The following is a 25,151-nucleotide window of genomic DNA, read 5'->3' as shown; positions in this document are numbered from 1 at the left end:
CCTTTCTGCAAGTAAGTGTCTGGTGACTCACCAGCTCCAGGCATGTCTTACAGGGGAAGCCCCCGCCACCAGCAGGTCTCATAACCTCGGTGCGCCCGGGACCCTCACCCGCCCTGCAAGAATGGAGGCCACAGGTGGGTGGACATTGTCAGTGACAGCTAAATGCACTGAAGGTTTCGCATGACCCACGTCTTGGGGGACTCACGGCAGCCTTGCATGGGGGGATTCTAATCCCCACTTCATGGACGAGTAACTGAGGCTCGGAGCGTCAAATGGTGCACTGGAGGCTCCGCAGAGAGGAAACAGTGGATTCAAACCCAGCTGCGGCTGACACAAAGCCAGCACTCACCCAGGGTACCACGCTGCCCGGGAGGGGGCCAGCTCGCGTGAAGCAGCCCCTGCAGGGTCTAAGTTACAGTGCAAGCAGCTCCTGACACTTCGGCCCCCACGCTGGGCCTCTCTGGTCCCCACCTTCCTGCTCCCAACCGGAGAGTGTTGGTGGACGACAAGCTGACCGGGAAAGCTAGAGGGACAGCCCCCACCACGCCCAGCCGTGCCCCAGGCTGTTCGCAGCCCCTCCGGCCCAGGCCCCTCACCTGCCATCCTGGAGCCCCAGGCAGATGGTCGGATGCACTGCAGCTGAGGTGTCAGCAGCCGTGTGGCTTTCGTCGTTGTCTCCGCTCTCTGCCTCCTCCGGCTCCGGAATGTACTCCATGCAGAGCACAGGGGCCGCCAGCGGGAAGGACTTGACCGTGCGGGGCGAGGGCCGGTTCAGGGAGAAGATCTCGACCTGGCCCCCTGCGCCCTCCTGCCCGCCTCCAACCTGGGGCAGAGACCAGAGAGGCCGTCAGGCAGAACCACAAGAGCAGAGGCGGAGCTCAGCCCCTGCCCTCCCAGTGACCTGTCCCTAACTTCTACTGGCCACTGAGGTTAGGTACCGAGAGGAGTCCCCCTCCTGCCCACTCACATCCTGCTGTCACTGAAGGTCACTTGTCCCCAGCTGCCATGGCAACAAGGTAGATTCAGGGCTCAAAGGAAATCAGGTAAGGAGCTGAGGTGGATTAGATACCCGTCAGCCTTCTGTTTCCACCTTACAGAGTGAATTTCAACCAACAACAGTGAACATACACTCTGCCCCTTTAAAATGTCCTTCTCTGTCTTATTCACTGTTCTACCTCTATGTCTAGCACACGGTGGACACTCAATATATACTTGCTGAGTGGATGGATGGATGGAAGAGATAAAAAATGGATGGGGCCGGCCCCGTGGCTTAGCGGTTAAGTGCGGGCGCTCCGCTGCTGGCGGCCCGGGTTCGGATCTCGGGCGCGCACCAACGCACCGCTTCTCCGGCCATGCTGAGGCCGCGTCCCATATACAGCAACTAGAAGGATGTGCAGCTATGACATACAACTATCTACTGGGGCTTTGGGGGAAAATAAATAAATAAATAAAAATTTTAAATATTTAAAAAAAAATGGATGGATGGATGGATGGATGGACAGATGGATGGAAGAGATAAAAAAAAGTGGGTGGATGGATGGATGGATGATGGGTGAATGGAAGGAAAGGATAAAAGAGTGGGTGGATAGATGGATAGATGGATGGATGGATGGATGGATGGATGGATAGATGGATGGATGATGGATGGATGGATGGATGATGGATGGATGGATGGATGGATGGATGGATAGATGGATGGGTAGGTGGATGGATGGAAGGAAGGGATAAAAGAGTAGGTGGATGGATGGATGGATGGATAGATGGATGGGTGGATGATGGATGGATGGATAATGGATGGATGGATAGATGGATGGATGATGGATGGATGGATGGATGGATGGATGGGTAGATGGATGGATGGAAGGAAGGGATAAAAGAGTAGGTGGATGGATGGATGGATGGATGGATGATGGATGCATGGATGATGGATGGATGGATAGATGGATGGATGGATGATGGATGCATGGATGATGGATGGATGGATAGATGGATGGATGGATGATGGATGCATGGATTATGGATGGATGGATAGTTGGATGGGTAGATGGATGGATGGAAGGAAGGGATAAAAGAGTAGGTGGATGGATGGATGGATGGATAGATGGATGGATGGATGATGGATGCATGGATGATGGATGGATGGATAGTTGGATGGGTAGATGGATGGATGGAAGGAAGGGATAAAAGAGTAGGTGGATGGATGGATGGATGGATGGATGGATGGATGGATGGATGGATACACCATGTGCTAGATATTAGGGACACAGTGAAGAACAAATCACCCTCAGAGAGGACATTTGGGCTGGACTCTTGAGTTTTCTTGCCCGAGCGCCTGGAAACAGGAATAAGCAGGAGGAGTTAGAGGAAGGCCAGAGGCGTGGTGAGGCTGGAACCTCGGGGAGTCTACGGAAGGGCACAGTCTGCACCATAAGGAACACAGTGGGCACCTATTTGAACTGAGAGAGGCTTTGCCAGGAACCGTGGGGGCAGAAACGTGGGCTGGGATGTCTGCGAGAGATGGGCAGTCACCAGCCCTGCCTCCTGACCCCTGGGGGGAAGGCCCTGCCACCTAGGCACTCTGCACAGCTCCCCATTCATTCCCTTCATGGCACCAGGGCCATTTGCCAGAGTCATGCTCACTTCTTTGTCCCCTGGTTTTCTGTTGTCCCTGGTTAGGCTGTACTTGCCTACCCCAAGCACAGAGCTGGGCACAGAGGTCCCCAGGAAGAGCCTGCCAGGTGCAGGTGCACAAACGGGGGCCAGCAGGCAGGCGGCTTTCTCCAGCAACGCCTCCCGGGTCCACCCTCCCTGCTCCTGTCCTGAGGCCAGAATCCCTGGCTGAGCGTGGGGGTTACTCACCCAGAGGTAGCCCTGTGGAAGCGATGTGCTGACCGCTGAGAAGCCTAGCAGGGGACAGCTGACAGGACTGTGGACCAGTGCCCCAAGCTGCGGAGACAGAGATGGCACACGAGGGTTAAGTGTCAAGGTGCCAATATTTGGCAGGAGGATCTTTGTCTGGATCACCTTCAGGGGTCGTTAAACCTGCAGGTTTCTGGGCCCCATTCAGGCCCCGAATGAGGATCCCTGAGGGTGGGGCCAGGAAAGCAGCCGGTTTCCCAGGATATCCAGGCAGTTCCTCTGCACTTGCATTTGAACATTGCTCTCCTGAACCTTTTGGCCAGAAGGGGCCTGAATGATACTCTGGGCCAGCCGAGGATTCTCCAAACTGAGCAACTTCCAGATAAGATTTGTTGAAAACCACTAACGCCCACCCCCCTTATTTTACAGCTGAGGAAACTGAGGTCCACGGAGGAGACACGATTGTCCTCGGCCACGGGGAAGGCTTGTGACTTCCTGCATCACTCCAGAGAAACACAACGGAGGAGGGAAGGGGGCCGAAGGTCTGGCTTCTGCCCCACTCCACAACAGAACCACTCTGTAGACGAGCCCACTGGGACCAGAGGGCTGGGCGGCCTGTACAGGCTGCCACGGGGGCCGGCGGCTCCGTGTGTAACAGGCTGTCACTGAGAGCCACCAGCTGCTTCCTCCTCCTGCATCTGCTGCCCCAGACCCCACACCGGGTGGCTCTCTGGGACCCGTTTCCCGAGCTAGACTCGGCCAGTCTGTCTCTCTGGCCAGGACAGCAATGCGAGGAGATGGCCTGGCCCTTCATGGGCCTTGCTGGAAGCCCCGGCCAGACGGAAGGGGAAGGAGGTGGAGTGGGGAGAGCTCGACCTGCCGTGCCCCGCGGAGGAACGCCGCCTCCACTGGACCTTTGCCAGGCGGGTGCTGCCCTCTGCTGGTGCTGAAGGCCCCGGCCCGGCCTGGCCCTGTTGGGATAGTCTTAACAAAATTTCTAAGGGCCATAAGAGAGGGGATCCAAAGAGGTCACCTCATCAGCCACCTCATTTAGAAGTCAGCAAATGTGAAGTTCGGGGGGGTAGGGGGTGGGAGATGCGACTGGCTCAAGGTCACACAGCAGGTTAGTGGGAGCGTCAGGGCTGGAATTCAAAGTTTCAGCTCCCAGGCCCAGGGCCCTTTCTACTCTGGTTGAATTCTATCCAGAGCCAGGCCACCATGATGGAGGCCTCGGCACTCCAGGCTCTCACTTCCGCCTGGCTGGGAGCACGGGTCCAGATGCCCGGGGCAGGAGGCTCCCCTAACTCCGGCCTCCTGGGCACCCTCAGGCCCCTGCTCCCCATCCTTTTGTTCATGGTGGGTCACACCCAGCGGAGGGGGCCTGGCCCTTTCTCCCAGGCTGCTGCTCCTGTCCTCTCCAGACAGCGGAGGGGCAACCGCAGCCCTGGCTCAGACGTTTCCATGGCAACACCAGTGGGCCAGGATGTCAGCAGAGTCAACAGAGCCCCTGTCCAAGATGATGGCAAAAACTCAAATGGCTCCTCGGACGGGCAAGGCCCTGGACACAGAAGTCCCGTCCGTGCCAGGAGCCGACTCCCCCAACGTCAGGGTGCCCCGTGCAGAGCAGAGGAGAGCGAGGGGCGCAGGCCAGGGAAAGAGGCAGGCTGGGGATGCAGCTGGCCCGGGCTCCCAGCCCAGCTCAGCTGCTACCAGTTCCTCAAGGTTGTGGGAACCCTGACCTCTCGTCAGGATGGTCGTGGGGACTGCAGAGGGTGGACCTAAAGCCCTCAGCACAGGGCTGGGCACCCGGCAGCAGCCACTGCTTACCAAGCACTTCCTGCGGGAGGTTCTAGCACGTTACATGCAGTAACCCACTCAATCAGCAGAAAAACACCATGAGGGGAGGGGCTGTCACAAACAAGCAGCTGTGGCAGAGTTAGGAGACAGGGGCCCCAGCAACAGCAAGCAGCTTTGGCTAACGGAGGGTGACGGTCAGGATAGAGGCCGCTCGGCTAGCACGCTGAGGCCGGAGGAAGCCTGGCCGTGGACCGGCTGCAGGTCTGGGCTACAGCCCTCCGGTCCCCCAAGGTGCGTGCATCTTAAAGCACTCAGCGAGGGCAGCACCCCACCCCTTCTCACAGTCCCCGTCTGCAGGCAGGCCTCTAGGCTGGGCCTCAGCCCACTGGGGGGACGGGTGTGTACTGAGCCCTCCCCTTGGCCTCCTGGTGTCCCTCCAGGGACAGGCCTCCAGCTTGGGTGGAGCCGGGGGTCCAAGCAGAATCTCCCGACACCTCAGTAGTCAGGCCTTCAGAAATCCCCCAAAACAGACACAGGTGGCTTTTCCTTCCTGGGGACCAAACTGTCCTCAGACATTTGTTTCCATCTCTTGATCTCTGAGCACAAGCCACGCAACAGGCTAACAAGCATTGGACACGAATCGTGTCATGTAACCCTCACTGTAACCCCAGCAGGGAGGCACGGTGGCCACCCCAGTTTATGCACTGAAGACACAGCTGTGACACTGAGCACTGAAGCAGCACTCCCGATGTCGCACAGCGGGGACATGCAGAGCTGGGATTCAGACTCAGGGCAGGGTGGCACCACTGATGCTCTTTCACTCTCCCAACTCAACTCCTTTCTGAGTCAGAAGGCCCGGGTGCGGCCCAGCGTGGGCACCGGGCACCGTCAGCACTGAGAAGAGAAAGGCTCCTTCCTTCAGCTCCCGGCATCCCTGTTCCCTGAAGGGAAAGAACCCAACACACACCCTCATCCAGCAGGCAGTACAAGAGTGCTGATCTCGTCTACACTGGGAGAGGGGCGGGGGCCAGCAAGCCTTTCCTGGAGGACAGACTCGGTTGCCGACTCTCATTAGACCAGCCGCAGAGCCCGACTCCTGGGCCCCTGGGACTGGGCCTGGGCCTGGGCCTGGGGAGAGGTGGTGAGCTGGGAGGGAGGCGCAGGCAGAGGCCGACACACTCCCCTCTGTTCCCGCAGTAATTGGACAAGGCCGTGGCACTCCAAGGCCCTCATTCATCTGGCTGCCAGCGCGGAGCTGATGGGCACATCTGCCTGGTCGGGGGTGAGAGGCAGGCACAGGCAGAGCAGGAGTGGTGTCTTGGGGCCCAGCAAATGGGATGTGCAGGCTCTGCTATGTCCCTTGGGAGCTCCACAGGCCCATTACCCAGAGATTCACTCACGGTCCCCTTGGCTCACGTGGGGGGCTCCGTAGGAGATGGCAGTTAGGGGACCAGGAGGGGCTGAGGATACTTCCAGACTACTCACCCCCAGGCCCCAGAGCTCCAAACAAGAAACGTCTCAAGCCCTCATCCCCCAGGTGTGAGGAGGGAGATGGCTCCCTGCTTCGGTGGGAGTTTCCTCCAGGGAGGCCCTGGAGGCAGCAGCCTGTCTGCAACTCCACCGCCCGGTGTGACCTGTCAGGGCACAGCCTGTGTCGGATATTCCCGATGGGAGAATCCATTCCCCATCCTGGAAGTCGCCCAGGGTCAGCCTTCTCCACGGGATGTGCTGGGGCCAGGAGAGCCGCAGGCAGGGCGCACCCTGAACAATCCCCACTCCTCGGACTCCGCTCCCCCACCCCGAGGCCCACGGGCAACTCTGCATGCTGGGAAGGAGCTCGCAAGACTCAGCAGGCCTCCCTGCCCATCAATAATCAATCAATAAATAAGAACTAAAGCCCTACAAAGGCCGGGCTCCTGGCTCCCCCGGAAATGTCTGGTGGGGTGATCGATGCCATGGCACACGCCAGCCACGCCCCAGAGGCGGCAGGAAGGAGCAGGATCGGGAAGCAGTCGAGAAAACTCTCCCAGGGGAACCGTGGGCAATGATTGCTCCTGCCTCCCTTCTCTCAGCCTCAGGCCTCACAGCCCCGTCTCTGAGGGAGGATTAGAGAGTTAATCACTGGGAAGCACCTAGAACAGAGCCTGGCACACAGACCCCTCATGGAAGGGCTTGCTACCATACTGTCAAGATTAAAGAATTTTAAATAATATTGTTGTTGTTACTATTATTGTTGCCGTTGTTGCTGTTATCCTGGCCACTGGCCACTGGCCACCGGCCATGAGTCAGGCTCCGAGCTGGTAACTGACCTGGTCTCTCTCACTGAATCCCTAAACCAGGCTGTGCACGGGGAACGCCTCCCCACCCCGCTGCACCATCCTCCCAGTGCACAAGCCGAGGTCCTGGGGACACCCTTCCTCTCCCTCACCCTCAGCCCCCATCTCATCTCCACCAATTCACCAGTACGACCCCAGCACACTCCCCGAATGTGTCATCACGTCCCCCGCCCACTGCCTCCACCAGGACTGGGACTAGGGTGAGGACAGAGGGACGCTCACCTCGGGTGCAAGTCTTCCGGGGGGGGCAAAACACTCAGACATCAAGAAAAATATTTTAACATAATTTTTTAAAATCAAAAATAATGCAAAAAAAAATCCATAGTGAACAATTACTAAGAGTTTAAATAAAGACAGGACCCAACTCTGCACTTGCGCAACCCTGACTCACCCTAATCCAGACCCTTTAGTGACAAAAAAAGCAGCCCGACCAAGGCCACAGTTTGCTGACTTGATTTTTTTGTAAGTACTGCTTAAAATATGATTTATCGTGATGACTGAGATTTTGCAGTCCTGAGGCGAGTGCCTTACTCGCCCCACCACCCAGTCCGGCCCTGGTCTCCTCCTGCCCCGTCTCAGCAGTACCCCCCCACCAAGCTCGGCGTTGGTCTCTCGGTACCCATCTTGCCCCCTTCGTGTCCACACAACAGCCAGAAGGATCGGATGATCCTTCCAAAATCCAAACCCGACCCAGCCTGCAAGGCCGGCGTGGCCCCACTCACCCTCCTCTCCCCGTGGCCTGCCCCTCCCGGCTCCCGACTGCGCCTATGTTGTTGGCTTGTCTGTGCTGGTTTGCTATTTGGAATGTTCTTCCCCTGGGCCCTCAAGGGGTTGCATCCTTCTTGCCATACGACTCTCAGTTTAAATGCCATGTCCTCAGAGAGGCCCTCTCTGACCCCCTAACTATGTGGCCCCATCTCTGTATCTATTATATCTGATTTATTTTCTTTATAAGACACATCACTTTTTTCTAGTTCCTTTCATTTGCTGGGGTTTTGCCTCTCTCTTTCTGCTAGATTGAAAGCTACAATGAGGGTAGGGACCTGGTATGTTTTGGCCACCAGTGTATTCCCAGCTAGCACAGGGCCTGGCACACAGTAGGTGCTCAAAAATTATATGCAGAATGGACAAATGAATGAATGAATGAACTAATGAATGAACGTCCCAAGGGTATGTTCTTTCAGCTGTTTAGAGCCACAGTCTATGGCCCATCAGGTTGTCTCTCGGGGCTGACGCTGGGCCTGGGTCCCAAGCTGGCTCTCCCCTTCGCAGAGCCCAGATGACCTCATCTCCTTGGGAGGAGGATGGGAGTAGTTGCTCCAGATGGAGGGGTGAGCTCGGCCAGGACATCAGGGACGGGTGACAGCAGAGCTGAGCACTCTAGTGGTTAAGACCTCGGGCGTGAGAATCAGGCAGACAGGTTCCAGCTCCTGGACCCATCCTTACTGGCTGTGTCGTTTTTAGAAAACCACGTCACCCTTCTGAGCCTTAGCTTCCTTACCTGTGGAATAGATCTAGAAACCTCCACTCATGGGGTTCTGATAAATATTCAAAGAAGAGAGTGATGGCAAAGCCCTAGGGGAGCACAGTAGGTACTTGACACATGGGAGCCACTCTGGCTGTGGAGCCACGGCTGCTCCCGCCTGGCAGCATCATACAAGTCCAACCCAGAGAGTCTGGCACGGCCACTTGGGCATATTCCGGCCTATCTTCTGAGCTGGAGTCATGCCACCAACTGATGAGATCATTGCTATTTGCTAGCTCAAAATAACAGAATTTTCCATTCACTTGACCCACAGAGGGCATCTACCCCCATTTTTTTGGTGGGAAAGCTAACTCCTGCAGCAACACAAAGGCTTGAGCAACTCCATCAGTAAGAAGTCGAGAAGCTGGAACTGAAGCTGGGCCTCTCCTGCTGTGGGCACCACTTAGAACCTCTGGTTCTCCCAGGAGAAGGGGAATGACAGCCACCTTCGTGGCGGGCTCAGCAGGACCCGCTCCACTCACCTGCAGGCTGAGGCCCCGGGGGGAGAAGGCAGGGATGCAGCAGGCCAGGATCGGGCACCAGAATGGGGCTTTGGTCTTCTTGTCCTCGTCCGGACAGAGCCAGCCCGGCTGGTTCTCCTCCCCTACAGCAAGAGGAAGGAGGTGGGTGAGGCTAGTCCAAGGACCAAGAGGGCAGTGTGTAGTCCTGCCAGCCCAGGGGGCCACCGCAGGCCCCGGAGGCCCGGCCTGCATGGGGGCCTGGACTGACCCAGCCAGTCGCTCCCCAGCCTCACTCCAGCCCGTCTGAGATGAGATCCGGCCTCGCTCCACGGTCACGGCCGTGGGCCCCGGGCAGGGAGTCGGGAAACCTAAGGTCTGAGTCCCAGCTGGAGTGCCGCCTCCCTGAGCAACCTGTGCAAATCACCCCAACTCTCTGAGCCTCGATTTCTTCACCTATGAAATAGGGACGAGTGAATTGCCTTCATCCTTGTTGTGAAGAGTCAGTGAAATGAAAGATGGGAAAGGGTTCAGAAAGCATCACGATGCTGAACTCAGTCCAGACCCCTGCTGCCTCGATCGTCCCTTCAAGAGGTGGGAGACGGCCAGAAACAAGCAAGTGGACGAGATGATTTTGGATTGTGACACGCAGCCACGCTGCTTTTATACCTGACTGCGATGATGAAGGAGAAGAGGAAGACTCTCTCCTGCGTCCCTCCAGGCTACCCCAAAACCTAGGAGGTCACATGCCTCCAGGTTCCCCAGTCCAGCTGGGCATCGAAGCCCCTGGGGACCTGTTACAAGTGCAGAGGCCCAGGCCCCTGCCCAGACCCTGGACTCACATTTGGAGACCTCTGCGCTCAAGAGGATCTGCTAAACCATGTTCTCCACAGAGGCTCCTTCACATGAGTCAAGGCTGCCTCACATGCTGCCACCTCCAAGAAGGCCTCCCTGACCACCCCGGCTATGGTGGCCCCTTGTCTGAGGGAGAGAGACTCTGGCTCTGAAGACTCTGTCTTACTTTCCACAGAGCCTTCACCACAATCTAAAATCATTCTGTCTATTTCCTTGTCTACGGTCTGTCTCCACGTGTCTCTAGAATGTAAGTTCAGGGCAGCAGGGATCCAGGCTCTCATTCACCACTGTCTCCCAGGCACCGTGCATGCTGCCTGCACCTAGTAAGTGCTCAGCAAACATGGGCGGAAAGAATGAATGGAAGGAGGGGCAAGTGAGTAAGTAAACCACCACCCCTCCCAAAGAATTCTCCCTGCAAAGAGCCCGTCCCTCTGTACACTCCGTATGAGGACTCCCTTCCTGGGACCCGAAGACAGGGGCAGTGCGGCTAAGACGCGCCTACGATGTGTCCACGCGTCAGGCACACACTGAGTGCCACAGACAATGCTGCCGGCTTCGCTTTCACAATACCCAAGCACGGTCAGCACAATGATTCTCACTTTACTGGTGATGAGCTGACACTCAGGGATTAAGTAAGTGATCAGGCCACGTGCGTGCCTGGGTGGCAGAGCCCAGATGGGGACTCAGGTCTGTCTGAGTCAAAGGCAGGGTTCTTTGCACTAAACTAGGCAGTCTTCCAGCAACCGGCTCCCCACCGACACCCATGGGCATGACTGACCCTGGACATGGTGCGCTGGACAGCGAGGAGGAAGTTCTGCCCCGGACGCCCCGGTGAGAGGGGCACCTAACGCAAGGACACCACGCTGATGGGCACCTGGAGCTTCGGAGACGGGAGGAGAGGCCACCGATTGAACAGTCACGACAGCAGCCTCCCCACCCCAACGCAGCGCTCAGTGGCAACGAGGAAGCGGGACCCAGGCCACCCTGCCCACCAGCCACAGGGGGACTCCTGGCTGGTCTTCCCACACTAACTACTGCCCCCTACAGTCAGCCCTCCCCAGCAGCCAGAGCCATTCTGCTAAACTTCTGCTGGACCTCGCCGTCCCCCGCTTAAAAACGTCAGTCCAGTCCCAGTCCACTCGGAATAAAATCCAAACGCTTCCAGAAGGGCTGCAGGACTCTCCCTCCCTCCCGGCCTCATCCCGCCGTCACAGGCTCCACAGCGCTGGGCTCTCCTCAGCAACTTAAACAGGACAAGCGGGGACGTTCCCTCTGCCTGGAACGCTGTCCTCAGCTCTCTCCAGGCTGGCTCCTCTCCTCTCCGAGGCTTAGGTTAAGCGTCCACCTTCTCGGAATGGCCTATAACCGACCATCACCCACCTCCATCATTTTCTGTCTCAGCCCCTGTTGGGGTGGCTTGTGCCCTTTACCATGGTTTCCAGCTCTTTTATTGGCTCGTCTCTTTTTTCTTCTGTGCGTATATGTACATGTATGTGTGCATGCATGTGTGTACGTGTGTGTGTGTGCGTGTGTGTACATGCGTTGTGTGTACTGTGCGTGTGTGCATGCACATGTGTACTGTGCATGTGGGTGCGGGTGTGTTTTGCGTGTATGTGCATGTGTGTACGTGCACCCACAGCCTCCCCTTCTACGCTCACGTTCTGTGCAGGCTGAAACTCTCCACACCATCTCCGTCTACACCCCACCCCATCCCCTCACACAGCACCGGACACACAACAGACCATCAACACGTGTGCAGTATGAACAAAGTCTCTTCTCAGAACCTCATTTTCCGGATTTGTCAAACGGGAACGATCCAGGAGAGCGGTACCCCACTCCCCCACTCCCCACCCCAATGCCCGGCACAGAGCAAGCACTGGAGAAAGGCCGTCATCAGGGAGGGGAAAAGGGGAACAATCAATCAGGGGGTAGAGAGCTTTGGTTACAAGACAAATAAATCCTAGAGACCATCCACACAGCACAGTGCCTATAGTTAACATTCTGAATTATGTGCTTAAAATTGGCTAAGAGGATAGATCTTATATTAAGTGTTCTTATCACAAAAAATAATAATAAATAAGAGGACGGGAGCGAACTCTTGGAGGCGGTGGATTTGTTTACGGCATAGATTGTGGCGATGGGTTCACAGGTGTGTACCTTATCTCCAAACTCATCCAGTTGTATGCATTAAACAGGCACAGCTTTTTGTATGTCAATCATACCTCAATAAAGTGGCTTTAAAAAAATGCCATTGCTGCCAGGGAAAGGTGGCATCAGGTGTCGGTCATGGCAGGAGGAGCAGGAATGAGGTGGCAGGTGCGCGCGCTCTTTAAGAAGTCAGAAACACTCGCAAATGTCAGGCGTCGTTACGGGAACAGCCTGCTCCAGCGGAGGCTCGCGCCCGCGCACCCTCTCCCTCAAGCAGTCGAGTCGCTGGGCGGTGACCGCACTCTAAACGAGCTCAGGAATGTCCCCCGTGTGGACACCCCACGGGGCCCTGGAGACAGAGTCACATGAAACCTGGTTCCTGCCACCGAGCAGGAGAGCCATCAAGGAAAGGAAAAGTACAGCAGAGGACAGCATCACCATAACAGAATGACTATGTGCACCACACTTCACAGTTTCCAAAGCTCTGTCCCACATGTGGTCTCATTTTACCCTCATGGCCACCAGGGGAGGTCAGTGTTTCCATCCCGGTCCTACCCTGGGGAAACGGAGACCGGGGACGTCAATGGCAGGGCCAAGGGGCCAAGGATCTAGCCCAGGGGGCACTTCGCACAGCGCCTGCAACACCCGCCCTGCGGGGCAGCCCCTTCTCCATGACAGATGCTCGCATCACGGCCGCGCTGCCTCCTGGACAAGCCCCTGGGCGGCGAATAAAGACGGGTGAGACGTGAGAGTCTGCCCGGCTCTCAAGGAGCTAACAATCCCGCAGTCCCCACCTCTACCAGACAAGGCACGACGGAGCACTCAAGCCAGTTCCTCTCCAGCGGCCTCCGGACCCCCTCCCATCTCCTCTCTCCCCCGACAACGCACCCACAGCCCATCACGTCCTGGCAATTTATTATTGTATACTTTTTTAATGATCTGACCTTCTCCTTCCAGATGGCGCCTTCCCTGCCCACGATTGGGAACGTTAAAAGAAAATGGAGCTCTTGCTCCCCATCTGCCACTGTCATTGTTCCCGTCACAAAACCAGAGCGGCTGAGACCAAATTAGAAGGTTGTTGCCACTGAAAACTGAAAGCCCGCTTGGGATAAGTGACATTAAGAACTGGCACCAACGGCAGAGCTGTGATTTCCAATTGACATTAAGTGGGGGCTTATTTAGCACCCAATTCTCTTTGCCAGCACCCAGTGAACACGAGAGCACCCTGTGGGGCAGTGGGAAATGCTCCAGGGCTGGAGTCACATCCCCTTCCGCTCCCCCACCTCCAAGCCCTCAGAACAACCCCACCAGCCACAGGAGGCTGATTCTGCCAGAAGGGCCCTGGCATATCCCAACTCAGCCTCCAGCTCGCTGTGTGACACTGAGCTGGACACTTAACATCTCTGAGCCTATTGCCTCATCTGGAAAATGGGGGAAATAATTCCAACCATTTGGAGTTGTAAGCACTGGAAAGAATATATGTATTGCCTAGTATACCCCAGGCACTCAAGAAATAGTACCCATTATGATCATTGTCCTTGTGGTTAGGAGTATGTCTATCACTACACTTGAGGGCAGCGGCCCGCTCTCCACCACCAGGCAGAGCCCACCCCCGGCCCAGTCCTGCTTCCCAGCCCACCCAGCCTCCTACACTCCTGCTGTGCTCAGTCCCAGGGCTGTGCCTCTCCTGTCACTGCTGCCCCAGGGGACAGCACGGGCTGCCCTTCTCTACCTTCCCAAATCCCAGGCTGCCGTCAGGCCCTGTCACACCTCGCAGGACCACGGAGGTGCTGCTCGTCACAGCCGCGGACATCGGGGCTGGCGGGACCTCAGGACGCGTCTTCTCCAAACACCCTCCCCTGCAGAGAGAGACGCTGGTGTCCAGGGAGGCCAGGCGAGTGGCCACGGTCACCCAGCTGGGGTAAAACCCAAGTCGGGCTCCGGGGCCAATGCCCTCGGCCCCCTCCTGGAGGGCAGATCCGCGACTTCCGGCCGAGGGCCTGGGCAGGTCCCGGCGCCGACCTCTGAGCTGGTGGGATGGAGAGGAGGATGAGAACGCACAATGCACGCTGCCGGGCCGTGCGCAGCACTCTGTAACCGCGTTTATTGTCGGGTGCAGTGTTGGCGTTTCTGCGAGGACTGAGGGCTGGAAAAACTAACCATGTCAGAGGCACAAGGGAGGGCCCCCCAGGCCGCGGCCCACGTGGATATGTCCCTGTGAGCATGAGGTCAGCCGGTGGCCTGCCCAGCCCAGGTCCTCTGGGGAGGGGGCACAAAGAGGGCCGTGGAGGGGAGAGGCTCCAGGGGCCCGTGGAGCGTACGGGCCCGAGATGCAGAGCTTTGAGAGCTGCAGGTGGGGAGTCAGGGGAAAGCAGCGCTGGAAGCCCCCAACCTCGGCTCCTCCGGGGCCTTTAGAACCGGAGACTAACTGGCAGAGCGAGGTGGGAGGCCCCGCTCTGCACTAAACCGTGTGTGACCTTAGGCCCATCACCTCCCCATTTGAGACGCAGACACTCTTGTTCTGGGAGCTTCACGTGCCAGGCGCCGGCTGCCCCAGGTGCCCTCCTGGCACCGTCTCCCCGTATGCTCACAAGAGCCCTGTGAGGGGCCCCTGGATTCTCCCCATCTGCTGATAGACTCCAAGGCATCCAGAGGTTAAATCGTCCGCCCGCGATCACAGAGCTGGAAGCAGCAGAGCTGGGAACTGAACCCAGTCTGGCTCCACCTCACACGATGCTAAGATCCCAAAATGCAACGGGGGAAAAGGCCCAGGGAGCTCCAGTCCTGGTTACAGGAGGGAGCGGCCTCCCCCGGACCACACGCACGGGGTGGCCATGCTCGGACGTGAACGGGGTCCCCAGACTCCCCAGGGCCCCCTCCCGGATCCCAGGCGCCCCCACCCCAGCCCTCTCCTTTCTCAGTCTTCGGTGGATTATGATCTCAGCACACGGTAGTCAGGGAGAGCGGAAGATACAGAAAAAAGAAATTGCAGGAATAACATCCTTGACGAATAAATGTTTTTCACGTATTCTATTTCCAACGGGCTCATATTATTTATCCCCCCACCAGGCACTGCAGATAAAAAAATACAAACTGGCAAAATAAAAGGAACAAATTATTCAAGCCCCAGGGGAACCCAGGCATTCAAATAAGATTTCAAATGACTCTCCTTCCGTTAAAACTTTGCTGCAGTGAAACTGCTGGAGACAAGGTGCCTGGGCTTCTTCCCAGGCCCTTAATCAGCTCCTCGCCCTCCAGCTCCAGCGCCCAGCCCCACTCAGCAGAGCACCCGGGGTCAAACAGCAGGTTTCCCTGCTCTTAGAGCTGGTGTGTGAACAGGGCTCGGGCCCAAGACGCACCTGCTCCATGGGCCGGGGAGGAGGAGCCACCTCAGCCAGAACTCCCTCGTCCTCTGCCAGGGCCGGGGCAGCCTCTGCTCCAATCCTTTCTCCAACCTCCACAGGCCTCCCGGTCACCCAGAAACATCCAGCAGAGGCTTGCGCAACATCAGCAGCAGATCCAAGAAGGGGCAGGCTGAGCAGAAGCCTCTGATTGTGAGTCCTCCAAGGCCACAACCTCCTCCCCATTCCCTCCCTGACCTCCACACCTGCCTCTCCGACGCCCTCTCCGCACAGTAGCCAGAACGATCCACTTCAGTGGAACTCAAATCAGGACATTGTCCGGCTCTCAGTGCTACAACAAACAGCTCCCATCATGTCCAGAACAAGTTCCATACGCCTCACCTTGGCTTTCTGGAAAACCGGCCCCCACTTCCACCCACCTACTTCTCTCCCCCCAATTCACCAGCTCTGGCCACCTCAGGACCTTTGCATTTGCTGTTCCTGAAGCCTGGATCATTTTGTGCACATCTCTTCACGGCTTCAGATGTCACCTCCTCAGAGGCCCTCCCCGAGAGCAATCCTGACCCTCCGGCTCAGTGCCAGTCCCATCGGGTGATGGGACTCTATCTCTTTATGGGGACTCTATCCCCTTCACAGCACTGCCACTCCCTGTGGATTTGCTCCTCATGTAACGTCTGCTTGCCCCTCATAAACTGTAAGCTCCTTCAGAGCAGAGATCTTTCTGTTTTCGTCATTGCCCTTTTCCCTTATGCCTAAAATCACTGTAGAGACTCAATAAACAGTTTTTTAATTGATGAAAGCCAGTGATGAAGGTCCTAACTTCTTTCCAGAAATGTTTCAAAACATATTGGAAATAGACACTCACCTATAAAAAGATCACAACAGGAAAAGCAAAAACAAAAAAAGTCCCTGCTATTGCCTGGAAATCAGCATATGGGAATTCTGGTATGTCTCAGGCAATAATAGCTCTGATGGGCAAGGAACTGGGCCTTTCGTTAATTCAAAAAGAGGACAAATAAAGTAATTATAACTTAACACAAGTGGTTTGCCAGGCAGAAACTCGCCAACTTGAGGAAGCAGAACGGACAGGAATTTCTCTGCTGGCTCTGCCCCTTCCTGCTGTGTGAGCTCGGGCAAGTCACTGCGCCTCTCTGGGCCTCAGAAGTCTCAACTGTAAAAAGGGGTTCACAGCAGACATATCTCTTAGGGTTACCGTGAATGTGAGATGAAAGAGACGTGTGTAAAATGCTTAGAAAAACGCTTGCCCCACAGGAAGTGCTCTATAAATACAAATGTCCATGATTTATCTGTGTTATTAGGGGACGCATAGGAGAAAAAAAGAAGGAAAGAGGTCCTTGGTTGAGAATCAGTTTAGTCTAACCCGCATCATTTTTTTGGTAACAGCTTTATTGAGATAGAATTCAGCTACCACAAAACCCACCATTTTAAAGTGCACGCTTCACTGGTTTCTAGTATATTCAGAGTTGGGCAATCATCATCACTATCTAATTTTAGAACATTTTCATCACCTCCACCAAAAAAAAAAAACCTTTAGCAGTCACTCCCCATTCCCCTCTCCCCCCAGGTCCCTCCAACCACTAATTTACTTTCTGACAACTCCCATCGTTTTACAGATGGGGAAACTGAGGCTCAGAGAGGGGAAGTGACTTGTCCACGGTCACTAAGCAGAGACTCAGGACTCAGAACCTGGCTCCCATTGTTCCTCCATTGCACCACCTCCCGCCAACTCAGGAGCCTGGACGCCCCCCACGCACTCACACATACACCCCCACTCACACACACACACCCCAAACCTCCCCTCGCCGCACCCCTGTCCCCTAAGCTGCTCTCCCAGGGGCTTCACTCACGGAGTCCGATCTTGGCCAAGTGCAACCTGTTGACCCAGGAGATCTTGCTCAGGGGGCTGGGGGTGATGAAGACCACCATGAAACTGATGGGGCGGCCGGACCTGCGGGGAGAAGGGCGAGGAGCATGAGTGCCCAGAACAAGGGCCTAGCTCCCCCGGGCAAGCACCCAGCCGCTCCCTCAACCCACGTGCCCCGGAGAGGGAGCGAGGTGCGCTCAGAGCATCAAAACCAGAGAGGCTGGAGGCCTGGGAAGCCTCAGTCCCCTGGAGGAGGAGTCCCTCCACCCACCATGGCCCCAGGAGGGAGGAACCTCCCCAGCCCAGCCCCAGCCCCTCGGGTGGGGGCCTAGCAAAGCCGGAGTGGGCCTGACCCTCTGCAGGCTGCAACTCGAGAGGCCCTTCCAGGGCTCCACCTGGTCAGCTTTCCACAGGCCTGGCAGACACCTGCACACGCAAGCCTCTGCGGGGACGGGCGGGGCCTCTCGGGGCTGCTCCCAGCCCCTGGCACAGGGCAGTTGCTCAGTAAATGTGTGCTGAACGGACACACGAAGACATGAATGAATGGGGTTGGGCACAGGCTGGGGGCAGCCGGAGGTCACTGTTGTCACCACACTGTCCTCTCACCTTGGAGCAGCGGGGGGCCCCTTCAGAGTTCTCTGGGGCCTGTTCTCCACGTGGGCCATCCCCACTCCAGGAGGTGGGCAGGACAAGTGTCACCACCCCTCTATGGTGCCCGAGGAGAAAAGGGCACAGAGAGGGGAAGGGAGCTGTGTGAGGCCACCCAGCAGGGTGGTGGCCGACTTGGGTCAGAGCTCAAAGCTGCTGACTCTCAGAGTCAAGTCCTGAGCCTCAAATGATGGTGCTCCGATGTCCCCTCCCCTGCAGCCATAGTGCTCACAACACTCTGTCTCCTACCTTCCCCACCCAGGAGGTCAAACCCTAGGCTCTGAGCCCCTCACTGCACCTTGGGAACCCAGCTCTTCCTCCTACTGTGTGGCCCTGGGCTCATCATGTAACTCTGAGCCTCACCTTCCTCATCTGTAAAATGGGGTAATGACACCCACTTACAGAGTTGCGAGAGGGTCAGAGAGACACCCGTCCCCATCTCTGCCGGGCTGTCATCAGTGATAGCTGAGCGTCTACAGAGCACAAGCTCCCATGGGGGCACTGGGGGCAGGGGACATGCTGGGGGAAGGCAGGCCCACAAGAGGAGAGCCGGGGCCTGACCCCAGGGACGGCACAGTCTGCTGTGAGTGAAAAGGACCCAACCAAGAGCAGAGTGTCCGAGGGTCCTAACAGAGGATGGGGCTCACCCCCGGCATGAACAGCTTGTTCACTCATTCATTCATTTATTCAACAATGAGCATCTACTCTGTGCCAAACGCCGTGCCGGGCACGGCCCGTAGCGCGCACACACCCACTCCCATCACAGTGATGCTGAGGAACGGGACGGCTCTGGGGCCCTTCCGAGTGCCCCCACTTCATCGGCAGCCCCTCCTCTCACTTGTCGGGCTTCCCAGGAAGCAGGAGCCTGAGGCGGCACTTGTTCGCCGAGTGGATCTCCTCCTCCTTCACCCGCATGAGCCTCTGCAGGGCCAGGCACCAGTCTTGAGCCACCGTCATGTTCAGGTTCTAGGGTCGAGGAGGCCAAGGAGGTCATACACAGCCCGTTAGCTCCCCAAAATCCTACAGCGATTGGGGTCCCCCGGGGGGAGGGGACGGGGAGCAGTCCTGGAGCTCAGCCTGGACCGCTCATCCAGCCTCAAGCAGGAGGCCGACTGCCCCCATGCTCCAGGCCGAGGGCAGGCTGCCCAGCCCTTGGTTCAGGCCCCACCTGGCACCTGTGAGAGAGACACACCCTCCCAGCCAGCATCCTCTCCAGCCTGGGGCGAGGCCCAGAGAGGGGCTGCAAGACCAACCGGCCACCGTGCAGAGAACAAAAATAATGCCCCGCACACCAGACTTCCACGTAGCGACAGGGAGCTTCAGCCGCCCCTGCTGCTGGTGGGAGCTCAGAGGCCAGAGGATGTCGGGAGCCTGGGCCGAGAGGAGCCACCCCCCACTCTGCCTGCTGAGTCTGGGAGCTGCGGACAGGGCGCAACCTGGAGCCCAACGAGGCCCAGCCAGCGCTGCGTACCTGGTAGGTGCCGTGCAGCGTGCTGATGAGGAGGGTTATCTGCTCCACCACGGCCAGGTCCTTCTGCAGGTCCTGCAGCTCCTGGAACAGGCGCGGGGGCCCGAAGTACACCTTATCTGGGCAGAGAAGAGACTCAACTCAGCCTCAGGGGTGGGGAAGGCACAAAGAAGCAGCCAAGCATCCTCTCACTGCAAAAAGAAGAGCTGTCACCGTGGGGACGTGGCACTAGAGATACAGAAGGAAACATTACCAGGCTCTTGTATCCTGGGGGTGGACAGATCCAATCACAGGTAAAGTCTAGCCCCTGGGATCCGGGCCACATTCAGTCTATACAAAGGCTCATAGGAAACCAGAAGACTGAGAACCAACGGTGCCTGTGAGAGGTGAGGAGCCTTCACAGAGCCAGGGAGCGGTGGGCACTGCCAAAAAGGAGAACAGCATGTGCAAAGGCACTGTGGCTTGAGGAAGCCCATGAATAGCAAATTGTTCAAAGATGTACTGAGGACCTGCTATGTGCCAGGTTCTATTGTAGGTGTTGGAGAGACAGCTGTGAACAAGACAGGTTCTCTGCTCTTATGGACCATATGACCTGGGGGAGCAGGGAGGGGAAGCAGGCAATTAACAACCAGAGATGGTGGAAGGTACTGGGGAGAAAGATATCACGGTGATGGGACAGTGATGGGGTGAGGCTGACCAGATCTCCAGTGATAATACAGAGTGTCAGGGGCACAAGGGGTGGGTAGCAAGAGATGGAGCAGGAGGGACGAGCAGGATGAGACGGGGAAGGCCCTGACTGTCACGCTAGGGAATCTGGGCTCTATCATCTAGGCCACGGCTTCTCAAGCTGAGGTCTTATGGCATCTCAGGGGAGGGCAGGGGAGGCCTTATTTCAGGTTTTCATTTGGATGATTATCTGAAAAGCAGACGCACATCCCAAGTCACCTGGACATAACGACTTTAAAGCCACGTTCTGCCGCCAAGTCAGGGCTTCCGTGGACTCTGGTCCTGAGCAGGGCCAGGTGAATGGTCACCAAGGAACGAGCAAGACGCAAGATGGGCGTGGGAGGTAAGCAACGCGCTCACACCAAACGCAGGGCAAAGAAGGGCTCGGCAGTGACCCAGACGGGGTGAGCTGGCGGAAAACGCCGGTGGCCATAAGGCGCCCCGTGTCCCATAGCGCGCAGAGAACTCCAAAGGACCTGCCCCGTTAGAGGGCCACATCCACAGTGGGAGCAATTTGGTTCCAGCAAAACATCATCCATCACATTAAATTATTGCTGTGGATTTGAACTTATTGTTTTGCAGTTTCATTTTTATTCCATTTGTGATTTTGTTTTGCTTTTATGGTTGTTCAAGGCATATAAGCATAAAGAGTTTATTATACCTAGTCTTATTTTTGCACATATTTGAATAACAGTCTAATAAAAAATCATTCAATGCCAACTGGGGTTCAGCGAGAGTTTCTTTTTCCCCTTTCCAGGGGGTCTGGCGGCACCTCTGGCTGAGGTGGCTCTGAGGGAGGCAAAGGGAGAGCAGCCCTTCCCGGGGGCTTCTGTGAACAGAGAGTCAGGGACGCAAAACAGCCCTTCCTGCCTCACAGCCTGGGGAAGACACAGCATCTGGAAGTGGGCGCAGCCATCCGGCCCAGCCCTCCAGCCCAGCCCTCCGAGGTCGAGAGCGCATGGTGCAATCGCTCCCTCAGAGTTTCCAGAATTGCCAGCAGCCCCGTGAGGCCACCTCCCGGGTCAGGCTACGGACAGAGCCCAGCCAGTGGGGAGGAGGAGCACAGCCAAGCGCCTTCCTGGCCTGTGGAAGGTGCTGGGGCACAGGGCTCCTTTCTGCTAGCCCAGCAGTTTAGCATCCTTCTTTCATTCAACAAACGTGTGTCAATGCCCACCGCGCACCAGGCTCCGGGCAACGGCTACAGTCACACCGAGGGGAGAGACGGCAACCAAGCCATGACCATAAAGGTGAAAATACAATGGGGCCTGGACAACACAGGACAGGGGACCCGGCCGAGTCTGAATGAACCAGGAAGGGCTTCTCTGAGGAGGTGCCTTCTGAGCTAAGATGAGTGAGGGCAAACTAGACAAAATCAGGATGGCAGGGAACATTCTGGAAAAGGGCAAAGGTGAGGAGACCATGGGGCAGGAGGGAGCAGGGCCCCCCAGGAACCAAACACAGGGAGAGAGGGTGGAGTGGGCTGAGGTGGGGTTGGCACCCCAGGACCGGCACATGGGCCAAACGAGGACCCAGGACTTTATCCTGAGAGCCAAGGGAAGCTGCTGGCAGATTTCAGGGTGGCGGGTGACACACAGTCTGCTCTGCATTTTGAAGTCGGCTCTGGGCATGGGTGGAGGACGGGCAGGAAGGGTGCGAAGGTGGAGGGCAGGACAGCAGCCAGGAAGATGCTGCAGCAGCTCTGGGCACAGTGGTGACGGCCACCGCAGAGACGGAGAGAAGTGCGTGGCCTGCCGAGCACCACCCTGAGTTCTCATTCTCCTCGTCATCAGACAGGGTCTGAACGGATGGCCAGGACAGGGGAAGGAGGATCCAGGCAGAGCCAGACAGGCCTGAGCCTGGTCCTGCGGGTTTAGGGGGCAGGGTGTCACCTGGGGCCCTCACTGTATGGAGGGGCGAACTGAGACACAGAGAGGAGGCGACACCTGCCGAGGTCCCACTAGGAGGCAGGCAATGGCCAGGCGGGATCTGGAAGTCACACTTTCGGACTCAGTCATTGCGTGTGTGTGCACGCGTGTGCAGGAGGGCATACGGGCAGGGGTCACGGGGACACGTCCAGTGTGTGGGGCAGAGGTGTGACTGTGTGGGATGTGCGTGTGCAGGTGGGACTATGGGTGTGTGTTTGTGTGCAGTGTGGGGCTGCCAACCAGCAAGAGCCTCTCAGGCAAGTGGGCCATCAGCCTGAGGGTCCCCAGACGGGGCCCACGAGCCGGGCAGGCTCTCCGCGGTGGGCAGTGGGGCCGGTACTCACTCTGGGCCTGGCCCGCGGCAGAGGCCTTCTTGGCGCCGGCATGCTGGATGAGCACGTTGTCCTTGTCGTAGGAGCTGCCCTCCTGGCCCACCTCCACCACCTGCACCTGGGGCAGCGCCGTGTTCCACTTCACCACGTACTTGGGCCCCAGGGGCACCAGGCTGCTGATCTCCAGCTGGCCCCTGCCGGCACAGAGAGGACGAGGCCCTGGAGTGCCCGTGGCACCCAAGCCCCAGGGCCAGCCAGAGCGCCGCTCCTCAGCACACCAGCTCAGCCAGGCACCTCGCAGCCCAAGCACAAGACCTCAGGCCAAAACCAAGCCGGGCAGAGCAGGGAGCCGTCCGTGAGGCAGAAGCACCGGGGCATCCAGGCCCCAGCCCAGATCCAGAATCACGTGCCCCCCAGGTCCCCAGACCCCTACCTGTGGTTGGCAGGCCTGAGGAAAAAGAGAAGAAGGAAGGGAAGGTCATTACTGTTACTGAGTGATTTCCACAGGGGCTGAGACTGCTGGGGGCCGGCCATGGCACTGGGCCAGGTGTGGGCAGAGGGGACCACAGGGAGGGCCTTCTCCCTGGGCTGGGAACCAGCCTTCCATCACCTCTGCTTCCCACGATGGCCCTGCTAGGGAGCCTGTATTATTCCAGACAAGAACACTGATGTTCAGACAGGTCATGTGACTCCCCCTAGATCACCCAAAATGATCAGCCAAAACCAGGCCACTGGCATCCCCATCACACTCACACCATGCTAGGCCCTGGGCAACAGGAGAGCAGAGAGGTGTGGGTCACGTATGGTGCCTAGGACACAAACGAGACTTAAAAATTACAGTGTCTGAATAAGTGAGTGAGTGAGTGAGTGAGTCAGCCATGAACACTACCACGTGGTCTGGGACAGAGGCTTCCTTGTCCAAGTGCCCTCCCAGGGCCGGTCTTGTCCAGGGCTGTGAACCGGCACAGTCAGGGCTCAGTCACTATTTGATGGATGGACAGATGATGGACGGGTGGGTGGAGGCTGGGGGGTGTGCAAGTCCCTGAACTGCACTGCTTGCTCCCCTTCCAGGATGCGTGATCCACGACCACGGATAATCCCTAAACCCTCTCCACGGCCGTGCACCCCAGCTGACTTGGGGTGCAGAGTCCAAATTAGGCTCCACAGCGCCCCCACCCCACGGGTGCTCCAGCTGGGGGCTGGGAGAGCCAGGCTGCGATGAACATTCAAGTTCGGGTGATTCCCCTCTGGAGCTCAGTTATTGCTGCCATATTGTTGTTTCCATGCTATTTTTTAAAAGGGTTGTCAAATATAGAGAGCAGAGATTCTCCTCCAGTCTAGTGGGTAACAGTCCGGCAGGAAAGGCCCCAACTGGAGTTCGTTTGGTCAAGGGCACAATCCCCAAAGCCTACAGGGCCAAGCTGGAGATGCAAAGTGAGTGAACAGGGCTGGGTGGGGACCAGCAGAGCACCAGCCCCAGGAATGGGGCCATGTGACCCAGCTCCTGGCCCGTGTGGCCCCAGGCAATGTGGGACTTCGCAAATTTTCAAGAGAAGACAAATGTCTCCATCTTTGTGTGAACTTCCTGTACGAGACAAACAGAAGATTTCCAGAGGCCTAATGCAACCCACGGGGCCACGAGTTTGCAGACTCTGGCCGAAAGATCTCCCTCACCCTATCCAGGGCTCCAACTCTTTCCGGCACAGCCTGGCAGCCTGGCTCTGGGCATTTCCACAACCTCTGACCCAGAACCAGGAAAGCAGGCTCCTGCGGGGAGAAGCTGCTCTGGGCAGTGGGGGAAAGGCAAAGACTCACGCTGAGAAACACTAAGATCTGGCCAGAGGACAGTCGATCTGAATTAAAGCAGCAGGGATTCGAGTCGGACACACGGAAGAATCTCGTGAATTTCAAAGTGGTCAAAACTCAGGAGGCTGTTCAGTTACCAGCAGCAGAGTTCCAGAATAGACCACGCCATACAATGGACAGCCGTTTGCCCAAAGGTCAGGAGTTGCCCCAGTGACCGCTCCAGGTGCGTCCTAGCTCTGGGGACCAGGGACAGAGCAGGCCAAGAGGGATGGGGGAGGAAGTCGGAACACCGGAAACCGAAGCTGAGCCCACGTGAAACCTTGTCACAGAGAGGCCGGCCAAGGGGCTGGGACGGAACAGGAGCGGGTCCCCAAGGAGGGGCGACAGCCCAGACCTGCTTACTTGAAGTTGATGTTGGCGCAGACCAGCATGTCATTGAGCAGGAAGACTCTTCGCTCCTTGGACTTGATCAGCTGCCCGCGGTCACCGTACACGGTCTCCGTCAGAGTCTCGCACAGGAGCAGCTGCCGCTGGCCCGAGGTCAGCAGCTGGGGACGGGAAGCAGAGCAAGGTCAACACCAGCATTGCATGCAGGCTGCTACCCACACAACACCCCGCCAAAGACCCGGAATTCTCCACTGTGCACAGAGGGGACCAAGGCTGGCAGAGGCGGAGGCTGAGGCAGGGCCACGCCCTCCATCCCCAGCGTGATAAGAGGCACTGGGGAGGAGGCAGGAGGACCACACGTTGAGTTCTCCGGCCGCCCCTTCTGCCCAGCAGCCAGCAGGTGAGCCAGCCATCGCCAGCGCCAGCGCCTCCCTATTGCAATCTCGCATGACCGTCCCTGCCAGTGACACAAGCTCTGAAGTCACAGACACGTGCTCCCACCCTGGCTCCCGAGCACCAGCTGTGAGGCCCTCTGGCAGGTCACTGCACCTCTCCATGCCTCAGCGTCCTCAGCTGTCACATGGGCGGCAACCTTCACCGCTCAGATCACCAAGGTAACACATGACCGGGTCTG

The 25,151-nt window shown here is 57.4% G+C and overlaps 1 protein-coding gene across 13 annotated transcripts in view; it reads right to left on the bottom strand.

Moving 5' to 3' along the window:
• ARHGEF10L (Rho guanine nucleotide exchange factor 10 like) overlaps positions 1-25,151 on the bottom strand; it is a 155,474-nt gene that overhangs the window by 33,583 nt on the left and 96,740 nt on the right. For all 13 annotated transcript variants that reach the window (XM_058553030.1, XM_058553039.1, XM_058553029.1 and 10 more), the window contains 8 exons: positions 24,533-24,678; positions 22,337-22,518; positions 19,345-19,460; positions 18,712-18,839; positions 17,209-17,309; positions 9,000-9,121; positions 2,860-2,946; positions 597-823 (listed from right to left, as the gene is read on the bottom strand). In XM_058553030.1, coding sequence (XP_058409013.1) covers positions 597-823; positions 2,860-2,946; positions 9,000-9,121; positions 17,209-17,309; positions 18,712-18,839; positions 19,345-19,460; positions 22,337-22,518; positions 24,533-24,678 — 1,109 coding nt within the window. The remainder of the gene's footprint in view (positions 1-596; positions 824-2,859; positions 2,947-8,999; positions 9,122-17,208; positions 17,310-18,711; positions 18,840-19,344; positions 19,461-22,336; positions 22,519-24,532; positions 24,679-25,151) is intronic.

Source organism: Diceros bicornis, chromosome 13, assembly GCF_020826845.1.
Source record: "Diceros bicornis minor isolate mBicDic1 chromosome 13, mDicBic1.mat.cur, whole genome shotgun sequence".
NCBI classification, from domain to species: Eukaryota; Metazoa; Chordata; class Mammalia; order Perissodactyla; family Rhinocerotidae; genus Diceros; species Diceros bicornis.
Note: the sequence above shows the minus strand (reverse complement) of the source record. Positions and strands in the feature narration are given on the sequence as shown.